A 15,512-nucleotide genomic window follows, 5' to 3' on the forward strand; every position below is an offset into this window, starting at 1 on the left:
GAAACACGCAGTTGAACACGCGAGGAGCTCCGGCCCTGGGGATCGGCCAGGGCTCCGGGCTGGGCCGCGCCGCCCCCGCGGCCCCGGGGCTCGGCCTCGGCCTCGCCCGCGGGCGCCGCCCCGCCACGGCCAACGGCGCCGAGAGCACGTGAAGCGCCCGGCGCCTCGCGAGCCTCCGCGGCGCCTGGGGGCCCCGCGCGAAACCCCCCGGCCCGGCCCGGCCCGGGCTGCGCGGAGGCGGCGGGGCGGCGCGGCGCGGCCGGCGGCGTTAACCCCGGCGGCGTTAACCCCGGGGCGGGGAGCGGCGCCCTGCCCCCGGCCCTCCTTCCTCGCCGGCAGAAACCAGACACCGCGCAGCCCGCGCGGGGGAGACGCGCCGCGAGGCCGCCCCGCCATGCCGCGGCCCGGCCGAGGCGGCGGCGGCGTCGCCGTGCCGCCGCCCCGCGCCCGCACCATGCCGCGCGCGGCGCGGAGCTGGGCGGCGGGCGTCTCCCTCTGCCTCCACGTCCTGCACGTCCAGGCGCTGTGCGGCGGCGGCGGCCCTCCGCCGGGCCGCCGGGCCTTCCCCGACGAGCGGCAAGGTCAGTGCCCCCCTTCCCCGCTTCCCCCCGCCGGTGCTCGGCGCGGGGAGCCCGCGGGAGCGGAGCGCGGAGCCGCCGCCGCCCGGCCGCGTCCCCCCGGCGCGGCCGGGCCGGGCTGCCCTGCTGGCGGCTGCCACCGCGCCGCTGCCGGCCGGCCGAGCCCGTGCGCGGAGCGGAGCGGCGGAGCGCTGCTTCCCGCGCCCGCCCGCGCTCCTGCAGGCGGTGCAGTTGCGCTGCGCGGGGACCCGCGTTGCTGCATCCGCGGGTGTCCTCACGCAGGCGTTATCTCTTTATCTTTTTTTGCAGCCACTTCTGACTGCAAAACTGAAGGAGTTTAGCGTCCTGAAAAATGTACTTTTTTCCTTGTTTACCAATAACGCCTGTACTGCAGAAACACAAACTGCGGAAGGGTTGGTGTTACCAGGGTGTAAAATTAACTGCGAGTTGCTCACATGCAGCAGGGGGGGCAAATTAGGACGGAGGCTTCATTTGTAGGAAGAGTCTCCTTCCTGCCAGCCGCTCCCAGCGTAGCGGCTGCTTCCGCGGGTGGCTTAACTTTACTCCATCAGCTGAACATCTAGCTGGGGTGGTGTAATACGCGAATTTAGTACTGCTGCTTATTTAAGGAAAATCAGGAGAGGAAAATTGTGATTAGTTGGAAGGCTCTGCCTAGTAATAGAAAACCTCCAAGCATAGGAGGAAATTTTGCTGAAGACCTTCCCAATCTAATCAGCTGTGGTGCTGTCAAGGAGATGGCTTGAGCACGGAAGAAAAAGCTCCTGTGCACCTCTGAGCTCGTGAGAAGGTAAAGTGGTTAAATAAACTGCCTGAAGAGTGAACAGTTATCCTGAAGTTAGTTTCTAGTGGCTTCACTTAAAGTGAGCAAAAGGAATGATTGCATTTCTGTCGCTGTAAGAGGAACAGGACAGGGATAGCTATGTTAGCAAGTATTCACTGTTTATGTGCCAGGCATCCAGAAGCAGATATAGAAAGAATTTCATTTTCTAGGCATCAAATCTAGGGTTTTCCAAAAGTCTGCAGGAAGCTTTGCGTAAAGGGACAGTTCAAAATTTAGCTCTTTTTTTTTTTTTTGTAACAGTAAGAAAGCAAGTTGAATGTATCAATAAGTATGAAGTGTGCAACAGTCAGGACTAAAACTTGTGCCTTGCATAGCTGAAGTGATTTTTAAATGTGGTGTTCACTCAGCATCTGCAATGAGTGTGGCTGATTGGACAGTTAGGGATACTCTTGCTACATGTTCAAGGCCTTTTGAATGACTGTTCTCTAGGATGGATCTTCTCAGCTCGGGGGTGTTGAGGAGCTGGAAGGCTGGGAACGGAGCCTTCCTCTGTCCCAAGGAATCATTTGAAAAGAAGCCAGAGGGTCTGAGAGGCAGATGTAGGAGACTTGAAGATGAAACAATGGCAAATGATGGTGTCACGCTTTAAAGAAACTTTGTCTACAGAGAAAGCACATTTTCTGTCTAAAAGAAATTGTGCATTTCCTAGTACGTGTGACAGACCATGAATATCTTTCTCTTTATTCTAATTTATTCACTTTGTGTACAGCAATTCTTCAAACAGGCAGTACTCTGTCATTTGTTGGAGTCTGAATCCACGCAGGTGCAGAGCAGGCAGCAGTGGTGTTCAATTTTATCAGATGTCTGTCATGATACAGAATTAGCAGCGTCTGCACGGAAAGTTTTTCAAATGACTTAAGCAATTCTTAGATTCCTCAACTAAGCTCTAAGGGCATGCTCTTTGCTCCTGAACCTTGCTGGTCTTGTGTGCCCAGAAGGGCCAGTGCAAACACTCTTGTTCCAAGGCAGAGTACTGCCCTGAACATGCTCTGCTTAATTCATTGCTTTGGTCCCGCTCACAACGTGGATGCAAGCCAGCGTTCAGGCTGCAGTTGTGGAAAGACAAAGCGTTCCCAAAATGGGCTCTACATAAGTCTCCCAGGAAAGTCTTCTCTTTCCTGACCTACACTAGTAAGCAGTGCCCCTGGAAAGCTCTGCTCAGAACCTCCTTGCACTGGAGAGTGCTGTGAATTGCCAAGGAGAAGAACAGTGCTGCTGCTAGGGACACTTGCATGGGGAGGTCTGGAGGAACAGGTCCTAGCTGCCCTCCGCCCTATCTACTGACTTTAGATCTGAACACCATCTCTGAGTAATAATACTGTTCAGAAGAATAGATAGGTGAGCCAGAGTTGTCAGAGGAGTAGGATAAACTTCAGCCACTTCAGCAAAGAAGTTTCATAGCTCCTCATGGTTGTTTCTGCCTTCTACTCCATCGCTTATCTTCACAGTCTTTCCTTCTTGCATGTGGTTAAGGCCCAACTCCAAGGGAATGCCTACACAACACAAAAGTTGGTGGGCCTTTTCAAAAGGGGCATCTATGATGGCGTTTAAAGATTATATTAAAAGTCTATTTGCAATAGTATTATTATCATTGCTATTCTAATGGCATTGTTCTTAATTCATATCTCCTTTCCATTTGCTGTTCTTATTAGTTTAAGTGCTAATCAGACAGCAATTGCTCCTTTCCAAATACTTACCGATACTGAATTGCCTCCTTATATTGCAAGGATGTACAGCAATGCATGTTATGGTAAACGTGACCTGTCAGCCCTGAGGCCTGTCAAGGGCAGCGGGATAGATTCATCGCATTTAATTTTTACTGGCACACAAAGCATTAAGGGGGTGGGACAGGAGAAATGGTAATTTTTATGGGAACCCCTAGTGTTTGAATATGAACTAGTTACTACTTTAGAAAACTTGAAGGAGTCAGTGTTGAAGACTACTACCCTTGTTGCGCATTGTGGATTGCATGTATTAAATTCTTCTTGCTTCTCCCTTTTAAAGGTTTAATGATTGTTTTTCTTTCCTAGAAGAGCAGTAGGATATCATCCAAATCATGCCTCCTGTCTTTTAGTCTCTCTCTTCTGCAGCTGGAAAGATCAAATTGTGTTAGGCTTAACACAGAGCTTAGTAAGTTGTTTTAATATTGATAGGATTGCCTTGTTAAACTCTGTGCAAGAGTCTGGACATCACTGATGCTGATTACTTGCGGAAATATCTTTAGCCTCATCTTGTTAAACTTTGTTGCATTGTTATCTTATTCCCTCTGGTCTTTCGCAGAGTTTTTAATAATTAATTTCTCTAGTTGTATTACAGTCTATTATATTCCAGCATATTTCCCCTCTCCAGTTACTGGCATTCAGAAATGAGTATTTAAAGTGTGGATGGGAGAAGTTAAAATTCTTTCCTTTTGATAATCCTGTTAACAGCAGATGCTTAGGAAGTTTTTTCTTATAACTGATGATGTCTAACTTGCCTTAACCTCTACATAATAATTAGTGTAGTGGTGAAATAAAAAACTTCCTTGAATAGTTTGAAGTCCAAAACCACAAGTCTTGTGTGGAGCTAATCTGTTAAGCCACAAGAAGTTAAGCTCAAGACATAAAGCAGGATCAAATCATACAGTGACAGCAAACAAAGAAGTTGTCCTTCAGGGTTTTAATTTGAGCGTTGCATGAGTTGTGCTGCGAGACAGGGAGATGGAGGGCCTGGTCTTGCGGGGTTCTTTCTAACCCCATCTTTGCTAGCACAATATGGGATATGGAGGAAAATGCCCAAAGTCTTAGAATTTTAACTGCAGCCATGTTTTTGGGGTATTCCTCCTCTCTTCCCCACTGTTTGCTTCTCTCTAGAGTGTGAGGAGGGTGAGGACCACCCTCTGTGTAGCTCCAGGTACTGAATTGCCAGGCAGCTGGCTATCATCAGGGTCTGTAAACAGCAGGCAGGAAGGTGCCAGCTGAGTTTCCAGTGTCTCAGTCCCCACTGTGCTTGTGTGGGAAGAGGCAGGATACAGCTGTGTCTCTGAATTAGCAGTAGGTGTGGAGGTCTGCTGCAGCTGTGGTGGTCTAAAGGCCCACGGCTGTGGCTTATCCTGTGAAGGCACACAGTCACTGTGGACTGACGGGAAGGTTTGCTTGCAAACCTATCGTATGTGGGTGCAACAAGCTTGCTTCTGGGGTAAAGGTGCCACTGACACAAGGCCAAGTTGCTTATGTAATTTTCTATATGTGCTAGGAAATTTTTTGGATTGGGAATATTTCAGTGCACGTGTCTCAAGTGTCCATGGCCTTAGGAAATATGAGCACCTGCGTCTCACACTGCAGCTAATGGGCACAAAGGAGCTGCGCCTCCTCCCAGAGGGGATGAATTGAGACACGTATCTGTTTGGGTGTGATTTAACCCGTGCGGCTTTGAAGGTGTAGTCAGTGAGGAGTGAAACTTCTCCAGAGGAAGGATTGTTTCGCCAGTCCCAGGGAGGGAGAAAGTGTTCTGGAAGTTCCTGGAGCAGGTTAATTGCTTCGTTAGCCAGCTTACTTAATGAATGAGGTGTAATCACTTCATGGATAAGTGGCTGGGACTTCAGGAAGGAAGAACAGCCTTGGGGAAGGACAGACTGGAATGATACATATCCTCACAATTTTCTTTTGATGAAAAATGTTCAGACTGTGATTTCTTGGGCTGAAGTCAAACATGCCAATTGAAGATCTGGTTCGTAGGGAATGAGCTCTAAGGAAGTGTGATTTATGTGGATTTGTCTTATTTGCTTGGGGCTTTTGAGTTTTACACTGACTTAAAAAAAAAAAATTCAGGAACAGGTGGTTTTTGTTTGGTATCTCAGTAAGAGACGATGCCAGTGATGCTTTCTTCCCTTGCTAGATTCTAATTTCTTCTCCTGCTAGATTCTAATAAGTGATAAGGTATCTGATCTTATCCCAATGGGAGCTCCTTATACAAAATGGTACGGTGACTTCACTCTTCTTGTTCAAATCCTTCCTTAAAATCCTCTCCTCGCTACAATGTCTGCTAAAGCTGGGTGCTACCGATTGTCCTATAGCTATTGCCTGCCGTGCCAACCAGTAATGTTTTTTTCTTTGCTCTCCTATGTGTATTTGTAAGGCTGTTTCCTCCTTCAGGTAGTCAGTTTTTTTGGGATCATCTCCTTGATCAGAGCCTAGCCTGGGGTATTGGGGACCAAAGACGGACAGGGTTTGTAGCAGGGATGGGAATGGAGGGAGGTGAGAGTCAACGCTTTATTTGAAATGTGACAAAATATTTGGGAAGAAGAATGTTTATCTCTTAAAGTGAGTGCTATAATCTATTGTACAGTGGTCTGTGTGCTGCCCCACCGTTGTGCCAGTAGGATGGTGTGATGAATTTTCCTCACTCACGAGTTTCCGTTTAAACCATGTGAACTCTGACAAGGCTAGAACTTACCCCAGCTTTGCTTCTTTTTCCCCCCCCCCTCCTCTCAGAGCACTTTATCAAGACATTGCAAGAATACCACGTGGTTGATCCAGCAAGAGTAGATGCGAGTGGGCATTTTCTTTCTTTTAATTTACGCCATCACATCTCAAACGCAAGGAAGAAGAGAGACCTCAGCAAAAAGGAAAATGTGGTATATTATAAAATTAACCATGAGGAGAAGGATCTGTTTTTTAACTTGACTGTCCACATGGGATTTCTTTCCCGTAACTACATAGTAGAAAGGAGACGTGGCAACCACACTAGTGCGAAGATCGCAACTCGCTCAGGAGTTCCTTGCCATTTCATTGGCACAGTATTGCAGCCAGACTCTGGGAGCGGGACTGCCGCAATCAGCACTTGCAATGGCCTGGTAAGTGACTGTGACCTTTTGCTGGGGTTCTGGGCTAATTTTGGTCTCATTAGAACTGAGCTAAAGCATTTGTACGTGAACGTGTGCATTAAGAAACTCAGTGGGCCTATCTGATATCTTACTAATATAACTCTCTGAAAATATCAGGTTAAGTCTATGGATATAATCTGGATTTTTGGAGGAAGGGATTGGCAGGTCAAAGGAGTTGATGCTGAGGCCTCTTGGGGTTTAATTTTGATTAGGTGGGTTTTTTTGTTTGTTTGTTCTGTGTTTCTTTTTGTGTGTGGCTTTTTGTTTTTTTTTCTGGTGACCTGGACTGAACATCTCTATCATTTGGATGGCTTCAAGCCATCACTTTGATCCTACTAGTAGTTGGCGTACATTTGCTATGCGTCTGGATGGGAGCTTCTGTTTTAGTTTCCTCTGTAAGGGATTCAGTTCAGGTGCACCAAAACTAGCTTACAGACCAAACTAGCAGGTGCTAAGTGGGGACAACTGAGGGATTTGCTTCAGAAGCGCACTGCAACTTCAGCGGTAAATGCTAATGGAAGCTTAGAGCTTTAAATTTAAACCGGAACCAGTTTTAGTCTTCTTTCAAAGAAGAATTTCCAAGGCTGGAGCTTAAATTTCTGCATTTCTCAATAACCTGTGTTTCAGACTGGGACAAGGAGGTGGAAACCTTATTTTTGCTGTGCTCTGTTTTTTAGCTCTCCTGTAGCTCAGATGAGCCTGAAATATTGTGAACGCTTGTAAGGATGTTTCTAGTTCTAGAGCATAAGGCTGGACCTACCTTGTGCGGGAGGGAAGAGGAGGTGACAACCCCGGGTGTGGGGACGTTTTTAGGAAGCTGTGTAGCATGACACACAATCTGTAGGAAGCAAAATGCAAGGAGCTTGGATGTGCTAGCAGAGGTGATAAGGTATGCATTTGCTTAGGCACTTTAGAGTGACAAATGCTGGCCTCTGAAAGTGCGTAGATCAGTGCACTGACCCCTTTTGGCCAACATGTCTCAATGCACAGGCTAGAGAAAGAGTTTGCTCTTGAGCCTGAACATAACATCGAGCTGAATATCTGTAAAGTATATCGTTTCCCTTCCAGCCTGTGGATGCATAAAGGGGCTCCTTGCTATGGGGAAGTATAAAGCTTTGGAAAATCTGTGGGTTTCTGAAATATCCTGACAATGTGTGAAAAGTAACATGAAGGCAGGTCTGATGTAGATGAAATGGAAACCTTTGGATTATCGCACATGAGTGCTGAAAACCTTTTTGGCATATTGCCTGGGGAAATAAACCATTACTTGAGATAACTGCTGTGGAATTGATGCTTTGAAGATTAGAGTTTTGCTAACTAATTTTTCTGATAGGGACCAATTTATCAAAGCTTCTCTGAAATGCTCTATAGTCATAGATGGGCAGTAAGAAAAAGGTGGTGTGATGATACAAGCAGTTGCTTGGGTTGATTTGTCATGTGCTTTGCCAGAGCACCTTTGTTAGTATTCATGAAGGGAGAACTTGGAAATGAAATGCTGGATCATCATTATGCCTTCTGAAATAGTCCGCAAGAAGGATTTAAAAAAATAATCCAAATTGTTATAAATTGAGCCTGGTAAAATGCTTCAGAAGTGACACTTTCACTTGGGTCACAAACTCTTTGAAGTTTAGTTTGGTTTGGAGATCTTTGAAACATTGTTTGCTCAAAGACAGAGCTGTATTGTTTTTTGTTTGGTGTTTTTTTTTTTTTGACATAATACTTTTATCAGAAAAATACGGATTTTTTTCCCAAAAGCAAAAGTTTGAAAACAGACTCATGGATTAATTCAGGTTGCAACTGACCTTGGGGGAAAACATGATGATTTTGATGGGATGATTTTTCAAGTCTGAAAGTGGTAGAGAAGAGGTGAAGACAGGCTCTCTGAGTCTCTGCTCTGAAGAGGGCACAGTAGGAGCTAAATTTGAATCTCTTAGTTCCTGCAAGTGCCGCAGGCTGGGGAAGGTGGCTCAGCTTGCCTTTCCTCTGGAAGTTCTCCAAATATTCACTGTGGCATGAAAATATTTATTAATGCCCAATAGGGTTTTGGCAGTGTGGAGAAATGGAATCCAGATTTCAGGATGCTCTGAACCAGTTTGTGGTTGTCTGCTGTGTCCTAAGGTAATGGTTATTTACTGCCATCCTGGAAATGCCCATTTTTTTTGTTCAGCACCATGTATTTTTTTTGTGTCTTTTTCGTGGACTGTATTGTATTTCTCTATAAAAACACATTTCCTGTTTATTCTCATGAGGCAGAGAAGGAGAACTGAGAATAGATAAACACTAGAGGATTAGCAAAAATTATTTGGGATTAAAAAAAACCAAACTATCCCTTGAGGAGAAATTATACTGTAGGAGATGAATTCTAAACTATGTGGTAAAAAAGTTATATGAAATAGTGAATTGCACAGGGTGAGCTGATAAGGATCTTTGGGACTGAGATGGAAGGAAGAGAAAGATGATGGAAAGAAGAGAAAGACGACAAACTGGTGTGCTTGAAAGGTATCAGCTACCCAGAATACAACTGAGCAGCAGTGAACACTGCACAGGGCCTTGCCTGTGAGCGCCTGGGTGAGGACTGGGCTCTTCGTGGGTTTGCTTCGGCAAGTGGGTCCCAGTAAGCTGCAGCTCCCCAGCCAGCCACTGCGAGCTCGCCAAGTGCTGGTGCAGTGCTCAAGCCTCGCGAGCAGATACCTGAGCAGGTAAGAACTTATACCTTAGCATTCAAGTACAGGAAACGGTAATATTAGTGATGCTTCCTTCCTGGCACCATTTTGGCTTGACTGCTCTTGGTACATTATGAAGTGATAAACCTAGTAGGCTCTTTTGTGGAGATGGTCTTTAATAAATGAAGTGAGGCACCAATTTACTGTGGTAATGAGTGACAGGAAAGTGTGTTATCCCTAAACTACTAATTTTTGGCTTTCTTAATGGGCTGGTCAAAAAACTTATAATACTGGAAAATATTGATCTGATTAAATCAGTATGTTTCACTGGAATATCCCTTTTGTTGAAGTTTTAAGTGGAAATGGTTGAAATGTTGTCTTGAAGTTATGTTGAAGTGATATGCTAAAGAATATTTCAACTTGTGCACCAAAAAACCCAAACAAACAAAAAGCCCTCAAAAACCTTTTGGCTGGAATTAGGACAAAATAAAATCCTACAGCTGACTGTAGTAGGGGAATCTTAGTTTTAATCTTCTTCCTGGAATGACTTTCTCTTTTATGAGCTCTATTTAAACTATTGTTCATATTTAAAGGTTCCTGATTTTCCAGGATAATAGCATAGTATAAGAGCAGAACAAAGATGTGTGGTGTAGGTTTGTCCTGTCATAAAGATCAAACGCAGCACCGATGGAAAACATAGAAATGGACTTTCATTTCCCATATATTTTTATTTTAAAATATATTCCTGCTTCCATTGACATTACTGTTACGGGCATCACTTTTTCATGTAACAATGGTATAGCTCTTACTATTCATTTTTATTCATGACATTTTGGGGATTCAGTTTTTCTCCTCTATAAATCAAGTGGACAGAGGTAAAACAGCTGTTTCTGAGGAGATGTAATTTCTAGGGGGCATCTGTTTGACTGACTGATATTTACAGATGACTGAAAAAGAGAAGCAGCACTTGCAAAATGTGGGAAACAACTTTCTGCCTGATGCTGTTAGTGTTTCTCCAGGTCAGCAGTATGCTGCTTTATTAGCTAGAAAGCCATCGTCCTTAAGATTTACAGCATTTCTTTTTAGGTGGCTTGAAAAAAACCAAAACCCTCTGATATTTTACTAACTTCATTTCCTGTGTATTTATATATTCCCCAAATGGCCTGCAAGTGGAAGAAACAGAGAAGTCGTTGTATGAGGTTTTCCTTTTTGATTTAAATATGTCTTTATTTTCAGAAACATGTTTGGAAACAAATGGCTAGGTTCATAAAGGGACTTTGGACAGAACCAGACGAGAAGATAAAGAGGAAAAGCCAGCAGAGATCTGGAGGAACTGAGCTGTATTTTCCAAATGCATTTTTTTCTGTTACTTGTGATATCCTTTTCTCCCTTTCATGCTAAGGAGGTCCTTCTTAACAAGTTGAAGAACATCAGTGTATAAACTGTCTCTTCTTCTCTGGGTCAGTTGTCTAGTTAAGGCCTTTGCACTTGTGGGTCTGGCAGAAGAGACTGCCCCACTCTTCATGAGGCGTAAGACTGTCCCATGCTTCTCACGTCGTTGCAGACCTTGCTGTTTATGTGGGGGGCACAAATGGAGGAGGAAACGCCAAAGAAAAGGTCACCACTGGAACACTAGAAATGAATCGAAAGTGGCACTTGAGAGAAGAGCGGGCATCAAATCTCTTAGGTACAGGAAAGTTTCCAAGTGGAAGTAAATGGAGGAAATGTTTTCATTTTTGTCCCTGTCAATGGAAATATTTGGATTTGTCTCGGCGGTCTGTTTAGGACAAACTTCTAATAATGCTTTACATTTCTACAGTTTCTTTCCGCAGATGGTTGTAGTGAATGTTTACAAACACTAGTGTGTTAATTCTCAGTTGTGTTAGTCCTGAGATCCCTTGTGTAGCAGCAGTAATGTCAGCCATCCCCAAAATAGGGCTGGGAAGGGAACAAAACTCAGGAAAGTTGAATGAATACCCTAAGTTTATGCACTGAGTCCTATAGAGTTGGGGAGTAAATTTTTCTCCAATAATCTGGTCTCTTCATCAGGAACAAGGAGGGCCCTCTTTTGTTCATCAGTAACATGGACATTTTTTATAGTATTTTTAGATGAGAGGACATCATTAGAACTTTGTTTCTCTGACACATGTTTAAAATGCAAAGCTGTCAATGGACAGTTGCCATTGAACTTCTGGTAATCTCTTTATTTTCAGAGAACTTAAACATTAGCATGGAAACAGAAGAGGAAAACTGAGATCAGTCTTTATGCTTGTACCTGGTGGAGCTCTCGGACTCCCTACTTGGCCTTGCACAGTACTGTGAGCAAGTCATGTTTTGGCTGCCTGTAGCTGGTTGCCTCTGTCCTGATCAACATGAGGCTAGCATTTGCTCTATGTGCTGTTGTTTTCTGCTGTCTGGACAACAGCAATGAAGTAGAGAGAATCATGAAGGCATCCGTTTCTTCCCCCCAAATCCAGCTACTGCAGAACACTGCAGCATTTCTTCTCAGCCGTGATGGGCTCATCAAACCTGTTGGCTGCTCCATACCCTGGTGCCCTGTGGGAAAACTGGGTGAGGTCTGCTGCCTGTGCCCAGGCGTTTTAAAAGACGGCCCCCACCTCAGTTCTTCCTTCTGTGCCCAGCCACATTCGGGGCAGCCCCCTCTGACCGCTTTGGTGGGTGCATGATGGTGTTGGTGTTGTATGGCAGCTGGTGGGAGATGCGCTGAGTGGGTCCTCTCTGGGCAGGTCAGTGCCCGCCCTAAGGCATGCGACAAGCTGTCTGTCGCTGAAAAGCAGAGCAGCGCTGAGTTACTCTCTAGTGTAACCATTTGCCTTACTGCAGGGTATCACCATTATATGAAAATGAAGAATGATCTCTGGTACTTATGCAATACTACCTGTATTCTTAATCTTAACAATGTTGTGTAAAATCCATCAGTGTCATTTTATCTTGCAAACTTGCTTCAGTTTTGAGGAATTCAGTATTTTCTCTGCTCCCGTGCTATATGAAGAAACTTTTCTAGTTAGCATGAGATGCCTTTTCCATACTGACCCTCGTTTTATCATCTTACAGTCTGTCCCAGGTGAAACCACTCCATAAAGGTATAAAGTATTGTGCTCTACGAGAGCAATCTAATACTACTATTCTAGACTTTCCCCTCTTACGGGTATGGAAAGCCTGTGTCAGCATGTCAGGCTACTCTAAGTCGGTGTTTTCCTTAGACAAGGTTTAGGGATAAAGAATTGTTTACTTTAAAACAGTTTTATAGTAAGGAAACAAAGTAACGGAAAGATAAAACGCATACCAAGCTTATATATTCAGTAATAGGGATTCTTGTCTGCTTCTGCATCTTCCAGTTTGTGAGGCTGACTTGTTAGTAACAAATAGTTTGTTAACCTGTTGTTAAAGGTAGTGATCAGAGCCCTGCGGAGCTACTGTTCTGCACGCTCCACTGCTATAGCCTGGAGAAATGACCATGTCTCTATTCCCTGCTGGATTACCTGTGTTTTAGTCCTTGTGATGGATTTTAGTTCATGTGATGATGAGGATTTCCTTTGCTTTTCATTCCCAACATTTCCTGAATAACACTGCTGCTGCATATCTAAATTAGCATTTTCAGACTCCAGCTTTAACCTATTTTTTTCCTTGTTTCAAGTCTGGTAAGGCAGAGTATCACATGCCTTAATTATTAGACACATGTTATAATGTTACTGAAATCAGCTTGCTCTATAAACATAATACTCAAATGTAAATAGAAAGTGAAACTGAATAATCGGGTGTCTGGATTGACTGACCTGTAATCTGGTAATTCAAGGGAACCTTTCAGGATTGTTGTTACAGTTTCATGAAGTAAATTGTCTGATGATTTAGTAATGCAGCATTTTAATAGCTCTGAAATTTAATAGTTTCTCTCCTTGTAACTAGGTCTCTATCATAAGCCTAAACTTGGGCATCCTGGTAGTGTTCTTGAAATCTGTGCGGCTAACAAAATTATTTCTCCTCAAATGCGACTGTTTTTCCATTATCACAAGTGGATAAGTATTTGGCAGTGAAGAAATACACTTAAGTAAAGGTTACATTTCCCCTTTTCTTAAGTTGCTCTTATGGCCATCTGAAATTGAATTCAACTCTTTTCCCTGATGTGGAATGTTACAGTCTCAGAATGCATTTGGAGAAGTGTTTTGTTTTGATGGCTCTTATTTTAAGAGATGCTGATGGCAAAGAACTGAAGCATATTGCTATTGCACTACCTGAATAAATGAACTCTATTCTGGGATCAAGTGTACGCAGACACACATGCAAAAGTCTTTCTCCAGAAGTCTCTTCCCTTATCAGTTTTGTTTACTCTAAAAGAGATAAGGAAAAATATTCTGGGCTGCATTTTCCAAATTCTTCTGAAAGCTCCTGTTTGGAACAATTTCATGTGTTAAGGTTTCTTTGTTTGTTTGTTTGTTTTAATCCTGTGTTTTGAAGCTTTGCTTAAAAAATGCATTTTGTTAATAATTGTGAAGATGAGAGTCAGCATCTTCTCTTACTGCAATGTAAGGAGGAAAGTTTTTTCCCTTGACTATTTTGCTGCTTGGAAACAAGTTTTTCCTTTTATGTAAGAGAACTATGCTTTTTTTTTTTTTTAATGGGTAAAAACTTGGAGAAACTAATTTAATTCATCTCTCCCTACTGACTTCAAGTGAGTTTCTCAATTCTTCATTTGCCGTTCCCCTACCTTGTAGTAGTTGGTGGATCCTGCCTGCAGTTGTAAGTACAGCAGACAGCTCTATCTGTTCATGGACCTCTCTGTTTAGATGTCAGTGACATCTGCAGAGCAAAATCTTTTGGTTTGTCCAGCCAGCAATAATCTGTTGGAGCCAAAATGCAAGGCATAAGGAGCCTGTGGAATGGCAGGAGGGAAAGGAGACTGCTTGTTTCCTCCTTGGGGTTGGGAATTTCTCCATGCTTGGCTGTAATAGAGCCTCCAAAGTCTAAATGTTGTGATTTGGCTTTTTCTGCCATATATAAAGGAGGAAAGAACTGTTAGTAACTCTGTTGTGTTACTGCTGTATGTTTCTTCTTCTAGGCAGTAGTAATGCAAAATGCTGTAAGTAGAAAAATTTACACTGAAAGTAAAGTCAATGCACACTGTCCTGTCTGTTTTTTGTCATGTTTTGCCAATATTTTCTGTATGATAATAAATATCTGGATATTCTCCTTGCTTGATTAGTGTGTGGGTTTGTTTTTGTTTTTTTAATTCTCTTGAAGACATCTAAAGTCAGATTTTGCAGATTTATTATTCAAACTCTGATTGGTATTTGATTGGTACTTTACATCAAAATCCATCCCTTTTCTTTGTGTTTGAGCTCCAACTTCATCCATCTGCCAGCTCCCTTCCCCCAGTCTTTTGTCTGCAAAATACTCTAATTGATAGGTCAAATGAATCTCATCAGTGATCTCAGTCCGTGAGAATCTAGCTGTGTCTGTTGTTGGTCAAAGGCGACAAGGCCAAGACCAGCAGTGTGAAGCTGTTAACCCAGAAGCTGGATATCGACACAGTTTTTACTATGGAGTTGGTACATTTCAGTGAAACTGTTATTGTTGGGATAGGTTAAAATAAGGATTAAAGTAGTTACCAATTTGAATGGAGTGTCCAGGATTTGAATGTCTTGCTCTTTCAGGATAACGCTATGATCTTTTGGGGAGATACAGAAGGCAGATGTTTTCATATAGTTTTAAGAAGTGTTATTCTCTTGTTTAAATCTGTCTACTTGTTTGCTAGTTGCTTTGGAATGCTGCTCTGAAACAGAGCTATACAATCATACTTCCAGCTTTTACGAGCCTTTATAATGAATCTTCTAATATGTTTTTTCCTGAAGGATTGCGCTTATGAAAGGTGTGGGTGGTGGTGGTTGTTGTTTTTAATCTCATCTCTTTATTAAAAAAAAAAAAAGCTTCTCACTGGTTGAGGAAAATTATGAAATTGCGGCCCCACTCTAAAGGTTCACAACCCAGAAGTTAAATGAAAAAATATATATAGTATCTTTTTGATTGCATAAGAACGAGGCTTTTAAGACAGTCTGTTTCTGTTCCTTCTAGTATCTTTGGAATTTGTTGACGGAATTCAACCAAATCTGAAAGAAACGGAGATATCAGACATTAAATTTTTACAAATTTTGCAGGTAAAGGAGAGAACTTCTGATCAATCAAATGACCGATCAACATAAGCAAGTTGGTCTGCGAGACAGCACAGCTGTAACTTGGTACTGAGTAGAGTGCTGAGCTGCCCTGGCCCACCTGGGCAGTGAGGAGTCCTGGAGGAGAAAATTCAAGGGATATTGGAGAAAACTGCTTTCAGTGAGGAAATAGAGCATATGTGGGAAGCAAATCTATGGGAAACCAGGCTTTGCTATAGTTCTGCTGTTCTCAGAATTGTTTTCCCTGGTTGGCATATTAACTGTTAACTTCCAAGTTGGACCTTTCCTTTCAACATCATGGAAGTGGATTAAAGACTAAGAGTTCTATCTGCTGTACCTGCTGCCCATTGCAGCACA

The 15,512-nt window shown here is 43.5% G+C and overlaps 1 protein-coding gene across 4 annotated transcripts in view; it reads left to right on the top strand.

The window, feature by feature from the left end:
• Positions 1 to 454: 454 nt before the first annotated feature.
• The window catches only part of ADAMTS12 (ADAM metallopeptidase with thrombospondin type 1 motif 12), a 170,971-nt gene continuing 155,913 nt past the window's right edge, over positions 455 to 15,512 (top strand). For all 4 annotated transcript variants that reach the window (XM_067315167.1, XM_067315168.1, XM_067315169.1 and 1 more), the window contains exons 1-2: positions 455 to 581; positions 5,913 to 6,274. In XM_067315167.1, the coding sequence (XP_067171268.1) occupies positions 455 to 581; positions 5,913 to 6,274 (489 nt within the window). The remainder of the gene's footprint in view (positions 582 to 5,912; positions 6,275 to 15,512) is intronic.

This window comes from Apteryx mantelli, chromosome Z, assembly GCF_036417845.1.
Source record: "Apteryx mantelli isolate bAptMan1 chromosome Z, bAptMan1.hap1, whole genome shotgun sequence".
Lineage (NCBI taxonomy): Eukaryota > Metazoa > Chordata > Aves > Apterygiformes > Apterygidae > Apteryx > Apteryx mantelli.